This window comes from Ascaphus truei, chromosome 13, assembly GCF_040206685.1.
Source record: "Ascaphus truei isolate aAscTru1 chromosome 13, aAscTru1.hap1, whole genome shotgun sequence".
Lineage (NCBI taxonomy): Eukaryota > Metazoa > Chordata > Amphibia > Anura > Ascaphidae > Ascaphus > Ascaphus truei.
The window spans coordinates 2,922,524-2,938,527 of NC_134495.1; the positions used below are offsets into that span (position 1 = coordinate 2,922,524).

General features: G+C 47.0%; 1 protein-coding gene across 2 annotated transcripts in view; it reads left to right on the plus strand.

Annotated features, from left to right (window-relative positions):
- KSR2 (kinase suppressor of ras 2) overlaps positions 1-16,004 on the plus strand; it is a 329,003-nt gene that overhangs the window by 39,629 nt on the left and 273,370 nt on the right. For both annotated transcript variants that reach the window (XM_075568096.1, XM_075568097.1), the window contains exon 2: positions 13,870-14,010. In XM_075568096.1, coding sequence (XP_075424211.1) covers positions 13,870-14,010 — 141 coding nt within the window. The remainder of the gene's footprint in view (positions 1-13,869; positions 14,011-16,004) is intronic.

Here is a 16,004-nt window from a genome sequence, read left to right on the forward strand (position 1 = left end):
ACACGCGGTAATGACACGCCATGACATGGGTATTCCCAGGTATATAACACACGGTAATGACGTGCCATGACATGGGTATATCCAGGTATACAACACGCGGTAATGACGCGCCATGACATGGGTATTCCCAGGTATACAACACGCGGTAATGACGCGCCCTGACATGGGTATTCCGAGGTATACAACACGCGGCAATGACGCGCCATGACATGGGTATTCTGAGGTATAGAACGCGTGAAATGTTCCAATAACGGCCACTGCATCTGTATATCTTTTTTCAACCTCATCTACTATGTAACTGTGTAACGATGTAATATAAACCCACAAATCCATGCTGTATTCAGCCCAGGTGCAACCTGCTGAAACCCACCACTGCTACCTGTGACAAATATATCCTTCACATCCTACCTCAATAAATCCTACCCCACCAGTTCCAGGCGGGAACTTCCAGCTTCTGCTGCCCTAACCTGGTCCTCTTTTTACTCCCTAGCTAACTCCCATCCCCCTACCCTCACTTGCCTTTCTTAATTCACTCATCACCCATTAACCCTATTCTCTTAAAGGGACCTTGCCCTCCAGTCATGTCCCCCCTTCTCAATTGTCCTGGGGGTCTTTGTTTTTTAGAGCATGTTAAGAAAAACAAGAATATTGGGACAAGGGACGATTTTAAAGCCGAGTGACTCAGAAGGGAGTTTTGTCCCCATGGGATGATATAGTCTCTACTGTGATTGAACAGGGCACATAGCCATCTCTCTCAATACTGTCTAATGACCTTACTCTTATACCTTAATCACTCATTCGTCTTTGCTTGTTTACATGATCAATGCCATTTCTCCAGTTAACCGTGGGTTACCATCCTGACGCCTCATCACCCTGAGATGATAATCTAGGTTTTGAAGCTGTATTGGTTGATATGAATTCTTCAGTTGACTGAAGCCTTGGAGATAACATGCTCAGGAAGACCAGTCATTCAGGTTCATAAATCTACCAAATGCATTTCACAACATAAACTGAATGAACATCTCAAAGGTGATCAGTGACCACCTGGAAACCGCACGGTTCTGCAACAGGACAAAAATCCTACATGCGGGTTATATAAAGTGCTATCAGCATCCAATACAAAACGTGTGAATCAAAATAAAATGTTGTAGTCTGTCTAAACAGGCCCAGCAAAGCTAGCGTATGATTTCCCACACCAAATGTTTAAAATGTATTTGAGAAAGTATGTCCCAACGTAAAGTGCACTTATTAAACCTTCACATTTTCAGTAAGACAAATATAAAAATATAGGAAATCAAATATATTTAGGTCATCAAAAATAAAAGGAAAAACAAATTGTTGGGTAGACGTGGCATCTCACCTGATCTACAACAATGAAAGCTTTTAGGGCGGCATAGGTCTGTTTCTCAGACATAAGTTATCAAATATGTATGATCTAAGGCACGACGAGAATCATTTTCAGAAGCAAAATGCAGTTAGAAGTTGCCACATGGTCTATATTAAAAGCAAAGTGCTTGGGTAACATAGATATAGAAGGCCTACATTGTGACTAAACGAGAAAGGCACAGTTATACATTTATAGGTAGTAAATCCACTGTAGTGTGATACATGTTGTCAATAACTGACGCTAATTAAAGTAAAACCCCGTTCACACTGCGCACTTCGCGACGTGCGCGCTCGTTCGTCACCAACCCCTGGCGGCCAATGGTAGTGTTCTCTCTTGAAACTAGCACCCGCAGCGCCCTGCCTAGCACGCGCAGCGTCCTGCCTAGCACCCGCAGCGTCCTGCCTAGCACCCGCAGCGCCCTGCCTAGCACGCGCAGCGCCCTGCCTAGCACCCGCAGCGCCCTGCCTAGCACCCGCAGCGTCCTGCCTAGCACCCGCAGCGCCCTGCCTAGCACCCGCAGCGCCCTGCCTAGCACCCGCAGCGCCCTGCCTAGCACCCGCAGCGTCCTGCCTAGCACGCGCATCGCCCTGCCTAGCACCCGCCGCGCCCTGCCTAGCACCCGCAGCGTCCTGCCTAGCACGCGCATCGCCCTGCCTAGCACGCGCAGCGCCCTGCCTAGCACCCGCAGCGCCCTGCCTAGCACCCGCAGCGCCCTGCCTAGCACCCGCAGCGCCCTGCCTAGCACGCGCAGCGCCCTGCCTAGCACCCGCAGCGCCCTGCCTAGCACGCGCAGCGCCCTGCCTAGCACCCGCAGCGCCCTGCCTAGCACCCGCAGCGTCCTGCCTAGCACCCGCAGCGCCCTGCCTAGCACCCGCAGCGCCCTGCCTAGCACCCGCAACGCCCTGCCTAGCACCCGCAGCGCCCTGCCTAGCACCCGCAGCGCCCTGCCTAGCACCCGCAGCGCCCTGCCTAGCACCCGCAGCGCCCTGCCTAGCACCCGCAGCGCCCTGCCTAGCACGCGCAGCGCCCTGCCTAGCACCCGCAGCGCCCTGCCTAGCACGCGCAGCGCCCTGCCTAGCACGCGCAGCGCCCTGCCTAGCACCCGCAGCGCCCTGCCTAGCACCCGCAGCGCCCTGCCTAGCACGCGCAGCGCCCTGCCTAGCACGCGCAGCGCCCTGCCTAGCACCCGCAGCGCCCTGCCTAGCACCCGCAGCGCCCTGCCTAGCACGCGCAGCGCCCTGCCTAGCACCCGCAGCGCCCTGCCTAGCACCCGCAGCGCCCTGCCTAGCACCCGCAGCGCCCTGCCTAGCACGCGCAGCGCCCTGCCTAGCACCCGCAGCGCCCTGCCTAGCACCCGCAGCGCCCTGCCTAGCACCCGCAGCGCCCTGCCTAGCACCCGCAGCGCCCTGCCTAGCATATCATGCAGCATCTTACCCCTCTCAGTAACGCCGGGTCCTGTCCGAATGTAACTCATATCAGGCAGCATCTTACCCCCGTGCTCTATTTTCCCCTCTTAGGTTTTTTTTGTGTTCAAAATAATTGTAATTTTTAGCATCTGAAGTTTCTATGGTAATATCGTTCCGCACTGGACTCTGGAGAGACATCTATTTTGACCTCTTGGACGGCTCATATCTTCTGGACAAAGCATTGGGTTTAAATTTTTTTTTAAAAACACCCCTTGAAAGGGCAAGATGAGATCTTTTAAAATAAATATGCGAAAATAAAACCTTGATCGGCATGAACGGCTGCTTGAAATCAGAAAGTCCCAGCACTTCTCTGTAATCGTGCTGTGGAGGATATTTGGGGCAGTTTAGTAAGCTCCGATAACAGGTATCAAAGCTCCAATGTAACTGCCATACAAGTGTATAGCAGGTAACAGATTAGGATCAGATAGCGCTCATCAGAGTTTAGTGAATCAGCGATTGTAAGTATTCTGTACTCTTTGTGAAATCGCCAATTAAGAGTCTTTGGGGGAGATGTTTCTCAGCAAATTTGGGGCAACATTGACACACATTGCGTCATTTTCAACTTGCATCTCTTTCCATCAATGTATCTAGGTCATTTGCTCCAAGTTTTGCACCATTTTTCGTCACCTTGTGTTTTGAGAAGTGACAATAGGAGGAGTTAGGGACGAGTTACATGACACACAGATTATAATGAGATGTAGCAAACTCTGCGTATTCGCATGTCACTTTTGTATCATGTATTTGCGTCAAAACAATGCGCCAGGTCTGAGGCGGCTTAAAGCAGCAATAATACATTCCTCCCTTTTTTTCTTATCTGTATATGTAAAGCATGTAACAATGTATAATGCTACATGCTTACCGAAGCTGGCAATCGTTTTGGTGCTCCTGTTATAAATGTGTGAAAATCCTGATTGTGTGACTAACATAATGGCTGCTTTTCCGTTTCAATCAATATCCTTCAGTCAGTGTAACTCAGCAACTACAATGTATCCTTATATTACTAAGGTAACATCTATTGTTACAGTTTGCAGCTCAAACTGCTTTGAAATTTGTCAACAAATTATCACAAACAGGAAAGTGTTGCAAAGATCTTGCACTGTGGGGAGGTGGGATAAAACCTGCTATAGAAATCAAAGGATGCTTTAAAATTATTACAACATGTCACTGAGAGTTGAATTTTAAAAAAAATGCACTAAGTTTTTTCTCATACAACAGAACTGATTTATTTAAAAAAAAAATCCCATAAGATTCACGTTTTGCTGATTTAAACTTTTCTGGCCAACAATTTGCGTCATATGTAAGAAACGTTTGATACAATTCGCGAGCACAAAAAGGAGCAATGCATCAAAACAAACTTTTATTAGCACTTTCCATTTATGCTTTCCCCCTATACATTCCCCCCTATACATTCCCCCCTATACATTCCCCCCCTATACGTTCCCCCCTATACGTTCCCCCCTGGTGTGTGACAAGTCCATATCTCTGTGGGATAACTGCCCCCAAATATCCCCATAATACCCCTTTTCTTTGCTGGATGCCCTTGCTGTAAGCGTGAGGCTCTTTGCTGGTCCCCTTTGAGGTGATCTTTCCGCCGCAGCACGGGTAACTAACCACTTACATTCCTGCAGCATATTGCCATGTATGCAGAGTGACTGCAGGTACGATGGTTCTAGGTGGGTGCAGAGTATCTCATGTATGTGTTATCTCTCCCAGAACACTTTTTCTTTTTAACCCTTTGGATGCCCCAGGATGTAGTGACTGCCACATGCCCAGGGCGGCGGTGTGTTCCCACAGAGCACCGGGCACGGTCTGGCCTGTAAGGAAACAGAGGAGGAGAAACCCTCCCCTTCCATTTCCGCCAAAATGGCCGCCACAGTCATGTTACCGCTATTGGACGCGGTCACATGACCGCACTGTGCCGGAGGGGCCACTCGGGTAACACACGATCCCTCCGGCACTCAAAGGGTTAAAGGCTTTTCAGAAAACATCCCCCTGTTTCTAATATCACAGCATAAATATTTATTCTTCTTTTTATTATTATTATTGTTGTTTTTTTATTGTACCGTCCAATCAGCGTGGCCTCAGTGTGTGATAGTTGCAGGCGTGTTTAACCCTTTGCGTGTCGGACGGGTCGGGGGGTCTGAGAGCGGGCAGAATGCCGCTTAGTTGTGAACCCCCCCTGACCAGCGCCGCATATAACAGGGGCTTTCAGTGTCTTATCATGCAGTGACACACACCAGCAATAGGGCGGGTAAGTAGCCCTGCTGTTACAGTGTGTAAGGCGTGTGGGGTGCACAATCAGGACCGGCTGAGCCCAATTTCCTGGTCTATTGCCGGGGAACAGAAGCGTACAATAACTTCCATTGCTTCAACTGCAGCATCACTTAACCCGCGCGCGCCTGGGGGGTAATTCTCCGCCCTGACATCTGCTGTTTTCCACTCATCTCCTTTCTGTTTGTACAGACCTTCCCCGGCCTTTCACTGGGACCCACAGGCTGAGCGAGGGGGGGGAGACACACACATGGGAGGGGGAGGGAGGAGAGCAGTGGGGAGGAGAGCAGTGGGGAGGAGAGCAGTGGGGAGGAGAGCAGTGGGGAGGAGAGCAGTGGGGAGGAGAGCAGTGGGGGGAGGGAGGAGAGCAGTGGGGAGGAGAGCAGTGGGGGGAGGGGGGAGAGCAGTGGAGGGAGGGAGGAGAGCAGTGGGGGAGGGAGGAGAGCAGTGGGGGGGAGAGCAGTGGGGGGAGGGAGGAGAGCAGTGGGGGGGAGAGCAGTGGGGGGAGGGAGGAGAGCAGTGGGGGGAGGGAGGAGAGCAGTGGGGGGAGGGAGGAGAGCAGTGGGGAGGAGAGCAGTGGGGAGGAGAGCAGTGGGGGGAGGGAGGAGAGCAGTGGGGGGAGGGGGGAGAGCAGTGGAGGGAGGGAGGAGAGCAGTGGGGGGAGGGAGGAGAGCAGTGGGGGGGAGAGCAGTGGGGGGAGGGAGGAGAGCAGTGGGGGGGAGATCAGTGGGGGGAGGGAGGAGAGCAGTGGGGGGAGGGAGGAGAGCAGTGTGGGGAGGGAGGAGAGCAGTGGGGGGAGGGGGAGTGAGACATCTCCTATAGAAGATCATCTTTTTTTAACACTAGAAAAGCATTAAAAAGACGAAAGAGCAGAATAGGCTGAGGGGGTAAAATACTAACATATGAGTTAATCTCACATAGGCGTCTGTGGGAAACCACGGCTTTCCCTGACTATAAACAATGGCGACGTAAACATTGTTCAAAATCTACAAATAAGTAGCATTGTTACTTTAAGCGTTAATTAGCTATTTTGGAAATGCAAGTCATTTTCTTCTGTCCCCAACAATCCGGCAAATAATAATATCTGGAGGGCCACACATTGAATAACAAAGGTACGAGTCACATTAAAAACAGGTTTAATGAATAGGGACCTTGATATTATTTTCCAAAGTGATAGTGATTGATGCCTTAAATCAGGGGGGCGCAAACTTTTTTCCCTGCGCCCCCTGCCGGCGGTTCCCCTCTCTCCGCGTCCCCCAGTTTGCGCACCGCTGCCTTAAATCATCCCCAATGTTAAAGTAACATTGGCTACAGCTGTCCCTTGAGTATTGGGCAATGTGGTAACTAACACCAGGACCCTTCACCTGGCGCCTCGCGTGGGGCTGGGATGTGACCTATAGTCTCTGCTCCTGCTAATTTCATACTACAGTAGTTGCTTAGGCAGCTAAGTGCAGGTTTTCACACTGACACTCACTTGTACATTACGATAATGCAAATATATATGGTACAGATGTTCTAAAGGCTGGCAAAATGTTGGAATATAGTTTTTTTTACGTCTTTATATGTACTTAAAATGACATTACAATAAGCTTGGGGCCCATTTCTCCTACATGTTTTCTCATCCTTGGGAGAACTAGTTGAAGAGACCTGGTGCACGTGATGCCTTTTACAATAGCTCATACGTACTGTATAATGCTAAGACACTCTGTAAAAATAATGCTGCATCGTGTACACACGGCAAAGGATCCGTCTCTCTCCAGTTACCAAACTTCTATCCTGGCAGGATTATTAGCGGGATTGAATGAATTGCTGGGGTCCCTTGTGTGTGCTGCTTTGTGAAATTATATAGTAGCCTAATCAGTTGATGGAGGAGGTTGCGGAGTGAAAGGCTCCCGGGGGATTGTGTCTGTGTGCACTTGTGCGGTACCTCCGAGACAGGCAGTTACAGAATTTAAACCCAATAGGGCTGATGTACTAAAATCAGATTTCAGTTTTTATTGTGCGTCAAAATCTTAGTGCTAAAAATGACAAACCTTCATAAGATGTGCGTGGTTTGTGTGATGGTTGTTATGTGACTTCATTCATACGAGCAGAGTTGTTGGTGGAAATAATTTTGATACATTGTGTCATGTTGAATACATGATTGATACAAGTTAAACTGAAACAGAAATATGTATATTTTTGTAACGATAACTAGTTAGTACTGTAAATATAACTGATTATTGTAATAGTATTGCTAAGAGGCGTACTGTGAAAAGAATCCATTTTGTTAGCCCATAAAATGAAACACCAGCGCTGCATCAAAGACATTTGTGTTCAATACACAGCAATTTAATTCTGTGCTAACAATATACACAGAATTTTCAGCATTTACGTCACAATCAACTCGGAGAACGATTTTAACGCACATTCTACTTGGGAGGGGGGCACACGGAAAACTGATTTGTCAGTACATAATATTCGGGACAGAGGACCCATTGCAGTTTGTATTGGTTCTGTTTAGATCACAAATCTCTCAGTGTTATAATGAGCAATGCATGAAGAAGAATGTTTAGCTACTTTCTTATATATGATGCAGGCATAATTGGAAATGAAAAAACAAACGTTTGACGTGTGCCCAGATACACTTTTCAGAAGCTGGCTTACGTTTGCTAAGCAGTAAGACATTTTACAGCCAATTCCGGTGATTGGGCCATAAGCACCGCTATGTAAATATGGTCCGAAGGGGTTTATTCTGTATCGGTAATAATGCGGCAGTGATTTGAACTGACTTATTATGCATTTCTTACAAAATAAATAATGATATGTGATCATGGGAGGAGCGGCTCAGTGAGTAAAATACACTGACTCTAGCACTGAGTTTGGAGCAGGGGAGCCTGGTTTAATTCCCGGTGTCGGTTCCGTGTGACCTTGGGCAAGTCACTTTATCTCCCTGTGCCTCATGCACCAAAAACATAGATTGTAAGCTCCACGGGGCAGGGACCTGTGCCTGCAAAATGTCTCTGTAAAGCGCTATGTAAAACTAGCAGCGCTATACAAGAACAAACAATTATTATTATTATTATTATTATGGTGGAAAACTAAAACTGAAACTAAAAGCAGTTTATAAGGGGGAATATTTTCTGAGCTGTCTGCATGTCTGTAAGTGACGATAGGTGATTCAGTCCATCGTTTCTAAACCAACTGCAGCTCATTCGCTATTTTGCAGTTCACGATGGAAGACATCTATCCCAGTCTCCCGGCGGCAGAACTGGGACTAAATTAATGCCCCAGGACATACGTGAGAGCGAGAGGTAACTCTCAATGTATTACTTCCTGGTAAAACATTTTATAAATAAAATGCATGAGATTTGTCAAAGAAGAGAATCCCATTGATTTCAATGTGAATGATTTTCCTTGATACACCTGGCACACAATATTTGCCCTGGTTTTGCAGAAGACTTTGATAACCCCCAATATGACTACAGGATCTCTTACTAAGTTTGAAGAGGGTATTGCATGCATTGTATACCATCAAACTAATTCCAGGTCAGCAGTGTGATAAGGATCCAGTCCTGGTTTTGTGCTTTTTTCCGCTTGCCTGTTAGTAACTCTGACCTCAGTGGGTTTTCTGTGCGATAGCACCGGAGCGACGCTGCCGCAGGATACAGAATAAGGGTCGTTATGCTCCAGAGCGTTCCCGTTTATTTGATGCAACTCACAATAAGGTCTGCAAGTTCAAACCAATTTACTGAAGTGTTGTGTACAGCAGGGCGCGCAAACTTTTCTTGCTGCGCCCCCCCGCCTGCTGTCCACCATTCTGCACGCTCCCCCTCACCTCAGTGCGGCGTCAAATAATGCCGCGGGGTTGTGTCACGTGACCCGTGGCATCATTTGATGTCACATTACTGTGGCAACCGTGATGTCCCATGATGCCACGTTGCCATGGTCACGCGTCCTGTAACCGGCTGAACCTCGGTAAGTAGAGGTTGCAGAGGCCTCGCTTTGTCCCCCGGCTTTTAATTTAAATGCCTTGGGGAAGAGCGCAGAACCTCTGCAACGCCCGCGCCCCCCAGAAATGTCACCCCCCCAGTTTGCGCACCCCCCAGAAATGTCACCCCCCCAGTTTGCGCACCCCCCAGAAATGTCACCCCCCCAGTTTGCGCACCCCCCAGAAATGTCACCCCCCCAGTTTGCGCACCGCCCAGAAATGTCACCCCCCAGTTTGCGCACCCCCCAGAAATGTCACCCCCCAGTTTGCGCACCCCCCAGAAATGTCACCCCCCCCAGTTTGCGCACCCCCAGAAATGTCACCCCCCAGTTTGCGCACCCCCCAGAAATGTCACCCCCCCCAGTTTGCGCACCACCCAGAAATGTCAACCCCCAGTTTGCGCACCCCTGGTGTACAGCATGATTTGTATTCCACATATTTGTCCTTATAAACTATTTTCTTTTTTCCCTCTTTTCCCGGTATTCATGACGACCGCTGATAATCAATCTCCTTTAACCTCTCCATGTTCCTCCCCCCTCCTTTTCATTCTGCACCCCTTAACTCCAAATTATCCAAATGTTCAAGAAGTAAAGAGTTCTGAAATAACAACGCATGGTAAATAAATAAGCGCACAATAAAATAGATGGCAGTTATGCATAAGGGCGCCACAAACGGGCAACGGTGACCCGCATCATTGCTGCAATAAAGCCGCGGCAAACCACGGTGCTTCCTGGTAAAGTATAGTGAATCGTGCGGGGGCTACATCTGATGCTATTTCTATTCCACACCGGCTCCTGTTGCGTTCAGCAGTTTTATTGCAGGTCAGCGCAGGTTTCTGGTGCTGACTTGTTCAGTGCGTTTCCTGGTTTTATATATGGAGGCTTAAAAAAAGAAATAAAAAAAATTCCCTTTAATATGTGCATCAATACAATCCACACAATGATAAGTAATTAGCTAAGTTGCCGATCGATCCGTTCTCCTGTGATCCATCGGTGATGATTCTGCTCAGGGGTTCAGTAAATGGCTGCCAGTGCAGCAGAAGAGGACCAAAGATGCAAAGTTCTGTGGGGAAGATCAAAAAATGCTTGTTACATTATAATACATTAATGTAAAAAAAAAAAAAATGCTACAAGTATTTTCTCATTGTACAGAAGTGATTTATTAAAAAAACACATGTAGGATATAGCTTGGTCTCCAGCTTTAAGGGTAAGAGCCGAACTGACAAGTGATCTGTTGGTTCTTTATGCGACAAGTCGATCTTGGCGTTCAAGTTGTAAGAACAAAATACATTTTGACATAGTAGTTGGACTACACATTTGTACTGTCGGCAGCGTAAGAGTTACATGGTACATAACAAACAAACAACATTGTATGAAATAACAAACCAGAACACAATAGGGATCCTTGCTAACACACAAAACCCAAGGGACCGCCTGCTGACGCGCATTTCCCGCGCATCGTGTCACTTCTGGGCCTCCTTTGGGGGAACAATTGTAAAGTGAAGAGAATAAAAACGCAACAAGCTGCAGAAAAAATAAAAACGAGTCAAGTCGATGAAATATTGGGCCGCATGCATGCTCGGAACGTGTGTGTGTTTTATACCACTTTCCCCTGTAACATGCAAACTGTCCCACACATCTGCACACAACGTGTTAAAGCAGGCGTGGGCAACCCAGTCCTCAAACCCCCTCAACGGGTCAGGTTTTCAGGATATCCCTGCTTCAGCAGAGGTGGGCCAATCACTGGCTCACTTTTTGACTGCGTCACCTGTGCTGAAGCAGGGATATTCTGAAAACTTGACCTGTTGGTGGCCCTTGAGGACTGGAGTTGCCCACCCCTGGGTTAAAGTGTCCTTAACCGTACCTGGCGTGCACGAGAGGTTCTTAAATGAAGAGCAGCTGCCTCTTCTGTGCCAGTGGGTGAATCACTATCTGACCCATATGTAGAACAGCAGAGGATAAGATATCATTTTGCAGACACTACAAAGAGCTCATTTTTGGTGCTTGAGACACAGGGAGATAAAGTTACTTGGCCAATGTCAGAAGGGGACCTGACGCTGGGATTCGAACCAAATGACCCCACAATTGTAAAACAAAAGATCAGAGTCTTTAACACAGAGAATGTATGGCTGCGGTTTGTTCTTAGGTTTACTAATACATGGGATCTCACGCATTTGGAAAACAATGAAAACCAATTGTGCCCTTAATAATAATAATAATAATAAGCCGTAATCATTAATTTATTGTTGATTCCTACAGTGGGCGATAACTGGGTAACGATGCAGTATGCATTTTGGACCTTTGGAAAAAGACCCAGTAGATTTTAAAGGATTCTTTTTTTGTGTGTAAATGTGGATTACTTTTACGCCTCGGACGACACAACTTGAGCTTTGTCAACAATGTTTTCCTGCTATGAATCTAATTTCTGCTAGCCACACACTACGCCGCCAAGGGTTTTATTTGCAGCTGACTGACCCTCTCAGCTCACAGTCCTCATCTCCCATTTGATACAATTGTAGTTGTATGGCAGATTGGAGAAAGGCAACACACAATCGCATCCCTATAATACCCCTCCCAAAGTCTCTTCTCAAGTTGTAGTAAGTTAGTAACCTGCAGCGTGAGATGCTGCTCCAGTAGGTACCACAGCACCACCTTGTGGAGAGAGTTAAAAGCAACAGTTTTCCATGTCAGCTGTGATCAGTGCTGAACACTGCAGGTGGAAACAAATCATTGTGAATTTGCCATGTAATAAGCAGCAGCAAATGACACGTGGTAAAGAAATGCTGTAACCATGTAGCAGCGGTGACGGTCTTACTATTGCTAGCATAGAAACACAGACATTGACAGCAGACACTAATCTATTTTCTTATCTCCTCTGAAAGCATAGACCCAATTATATCCATCACCTGCTTCCATAAGTTAGAGCACCGTTTTGTCCATCCCAAGTAGTTAATGTTTTTAGGGAATCACCTTTTTTTCCCCCAAATATATTTTGAGTTAGAATTTTTTCATTTTACATAACAAGTAACAAAGTCTTCATTCAATATTCCAAAGTTATTAGACTATCATTAATGCATAATGTCACTTTCCTTCCTGCACATAATAGTACCCTTACAAAATGATCCACTATCCTGCAGTGCAGCGTGCATACAATAACATCCCTGTATTTAGTCCAAGTGCATTTTGTTACATCAAACTATGATTCAGATAAAACCAAAAATAAAACCTAACCGTCTTAAACACTATGGGGTATTTCTATCTAAAAGGATATCCATCAAGAAGGTTTCCTGTCTGCCCTTTAAATATCCCAGATTCCTCTCTCTATGTATAAACGCTTACATTTTTTAGTAGAGTTGTTTACAGAAACCCCATGTTGTGATAGCAAATGTCCTCTCTATGTCTCCCAATTATACAGTATGTTGTAATAAAGCTTGTTACCCTCTTGTGGATTTGGGCTTTAGTTTGTCGTGCCAAGGAATCTAATTTTGAAACAAAATAATCAGTCTTTTCTTCTTTATTTGTTTGTTGAAACTTTGAGATGTTACTGAAGGTTTTGTTGTTTATTGGTCTGGTTTCCTTTTGTGGTCATGTATTGTATGGCGTTTAATGGTAGGCTGGTTCCAAAGATCCTTACCGGGAAAGGAACCGGAGACACTGGTTTATATATCCCACATATCACGCAGGTCAACAAGAAGTAGGGCCTATTGGCCCTCGTCACGCGGTGATTTAAACCGCCATTTTGTTTCCGCTGAAGGAGACAGTACTGACACTACCTTACGAGAAAAGGTGAGGCGGAGCATCTGCCCAATGAGGAAGTAACAGACCGGGACCACTCAAATCACTACAAAAGCTTTAATGGCATGGAAAGCAACATTGACACACTCTGACGCGTTTCGCACGGCTAACCGCGCTTTATCAAAGAGTACAAATCACATACAGACCAGCTTAAAATACCCAGCCTGCCCTGCGGAGTAGCCAATAGGAGCTCAGTGAACACTTAATCTCATACACCTGGTGGAAGGTAAACTCCTCCAGGTGTCATGAACTTATAGAAACAAACCTAAACAAATCCGCAGAAGCAGGGGGAAAAGGGTGACTAATTTAAAGTAACATAAACCAAAAGGGGTAAGCTGTGAAATCTAGACTAGTGACTAAAGAATTCAATAGATATAGTCGAGATACATGTTGTTAATACACAAACATAATCACAGAGTATCCAAAATGGCCAGCTATAAACGCCAATAGGCTGCCAGGCGCCCACCGGCAAAAAACAGTGAGTTTTCCTATAAGGATTTATTTTGGCTACTCATATAAGATCTACCTCCAGTTAGAGGCTATTGGGTATTGCCAGATTACTGTGACGTTTCAAGGTCTAAGTGTCGGCGGGGACATTATGACTGGCAGCTGCACTGATTGTGGATTTCATTCACCGGCTATACGCAGCTATATGATACCAGTACCTTCTGAGTTGCGCCACTAGGGGGCGTGGGGCTCCCTCCTCTTCTACAAGTCTCTGACACTACCTTAAGCTGTAAGTATCTCAGGAAGCAGGGGGTGGGGGTTTGGGTCGGGGGACCCCCTGCTTCCCATTCACGTAAAAAAATAAAAAAGGAGGAGGAAGGTAAAAGAAATAGGTTTAGGGCGAACTGCACCTGAGCACCTCTAAGCAAACCAAGCAGTACTGGTGCCAATGTCTTGCAGGTACTACGGGTAGACGTTCGGAGGAATACTTTCCAGCAGTCACTTGTCGCTGATTATATGTCTGTTTCCTTCCAGAGCAAGCTGGTGAAGTACGTGAGCCGCCAGCTGTCCTGCAAGAGGAAGGTGGCCCTGCAGGAACGCAACGCCGAGCTGGAGGGGTTCCCGCAGCTCATACATTGGTTCCGGATCGTCAACATCCGCAAGGAAGTCATGGAGGTAACAAAGCAGAGACGGGGCATGTGAGCACCCAAACACAGATACACATACAGTACCAGGGAGAGTGCAGGCGTAGCAGCACCTGCACACGCAAGGCACATGCAGGAGGGCAAAGGCATGCGGGGTGACATCACAGGTGTGATTTCGATGATGTGCATATAACAGAACAAGTGATCAAAGTGTGCCATGCTAGGTACATTAGCATTACAGGAAGGGGGGAGGATAGGGGAATTACAGTTCAGATTGAGAACAGTGCTTTGTAATTTGCTAAAGAAAAGAAAACATAATTATTATATCACAAAACACGTGATATTTATTTATAAAAACGTGTTACCAGGAGGTAATAAATTGAGCGTTACCTCTCGTTTTCACGCATGTCCCGGGCACAGAGTTATAACAATACATGGTTACATTAAAAGAACAGGGTTATACAGTCACACACAGGCATTTCATGCACAGATAGAGTAGGGAAATTGGGTGCAGGGGATAAAGGGCTTATGTGTTTCAGATAGAAATAGAGCAGCTTTAACATCAACTAACATCAGCAAACGGCTCACGCCCTTTGGCTGCCCTTCGGCTGCGCCAAAGGCTGTGCGCCTTCGGGGCAACGCAGATGTACGCTGGAGTGGGTGAGGTTGAATCTGATGCGTCTGTGAACAAAAAGATCTTTTCTTTGTGACCCCCTGGCTCATTAACATTCCAGTGGGTGGGGCGCGTACCCTCCCCAATCCAACACAAATACAGTGCCCAAACACACACACACACACACACACACACACACACACACACACACACACACACACACACACACACACACACACCCCAATTACACACACACACACACTGCCTAAATATACACACACAGCCCCTTCAGTACAAACACAGTGCCCAAATACACACACAACCCTCCAACATACACACACACTGCCAAATACACACACACAGCCCCTCCAACACAATCACACAGTGCCCAAACATACACACACACAACCCTCCAACATACACACACAGCCCCTCCAACACAAACACAGTGCCCAAACATACACACACAGCTCCTCCCATACAAACACACATTGCCCAAATACACACACAAACCTCCAGCACACACATACACCCCCCAACACACACACAGCGCCCAAATATACACACAGCCCCTCTAACACAAACACAGTGCCCAAATACATACAAACACAGCCCCTCCAACAGAAACACAGTGCCAAAATACACACACACATACACACATACACACACACACACACACTGTCCCTCTGCAGGAGATGTGTGCAGAGGTTTTAAGTACAGGAGACTTTGGGGGGGAAATTGAAAAAAGGGGTTTGATTCGCCACACCTTTCAAAACATAAAAAAGCTTTCACCAGCAAAACAAGGAGAAAAAACAACATGTCTCCTATGGGGAATTCTGTCTAGACAGCACAGTCCCTGAGCACAGGTTGGGGGGGGGGGAGGGGGCTAAGCCCCTTACTAACAACAAGTGTATCAAACTTGGTAACATGCAAGTTTTTACCTTTGGCTCATGGGTGAGGTAGGGGGTGATAAAGTTCACGGTGTTGGGTGCTGGGCGATCTCCAGAGAGGTCCAGGGTGAGTACCTCCCTGGATCAGAGAGCCTGAGACAGCTGTCAAGCTTTTAAAGGCCTAATGAGGCAGGTGAGGAGATGGATGAAGGCACTCTGCTTTTGAATTAACCTGCTCAGTGGTATATTAGATTATGCAAGCATGTTTCCCTGTCTCACTACCTATCGTGATCCACCCTGTTACACTCCCCCCCTGTGTGTGGGTAGCTAGGGCTCGCCACGACAGAAGCCAGTCCATCCACTCTCTTGAGCCCTAACCCAAGGTCGAGAGAGAATGGCTGGAGGGTGAGGAGCCCACAGTTAAACTGGGATTGGAGTCACTTGTGCACATAAGTACATAATCTACAAGTAATACAATGGGATGATGTTTTTGCAGAGAAAAATGTAGAAGATAATTGGGCA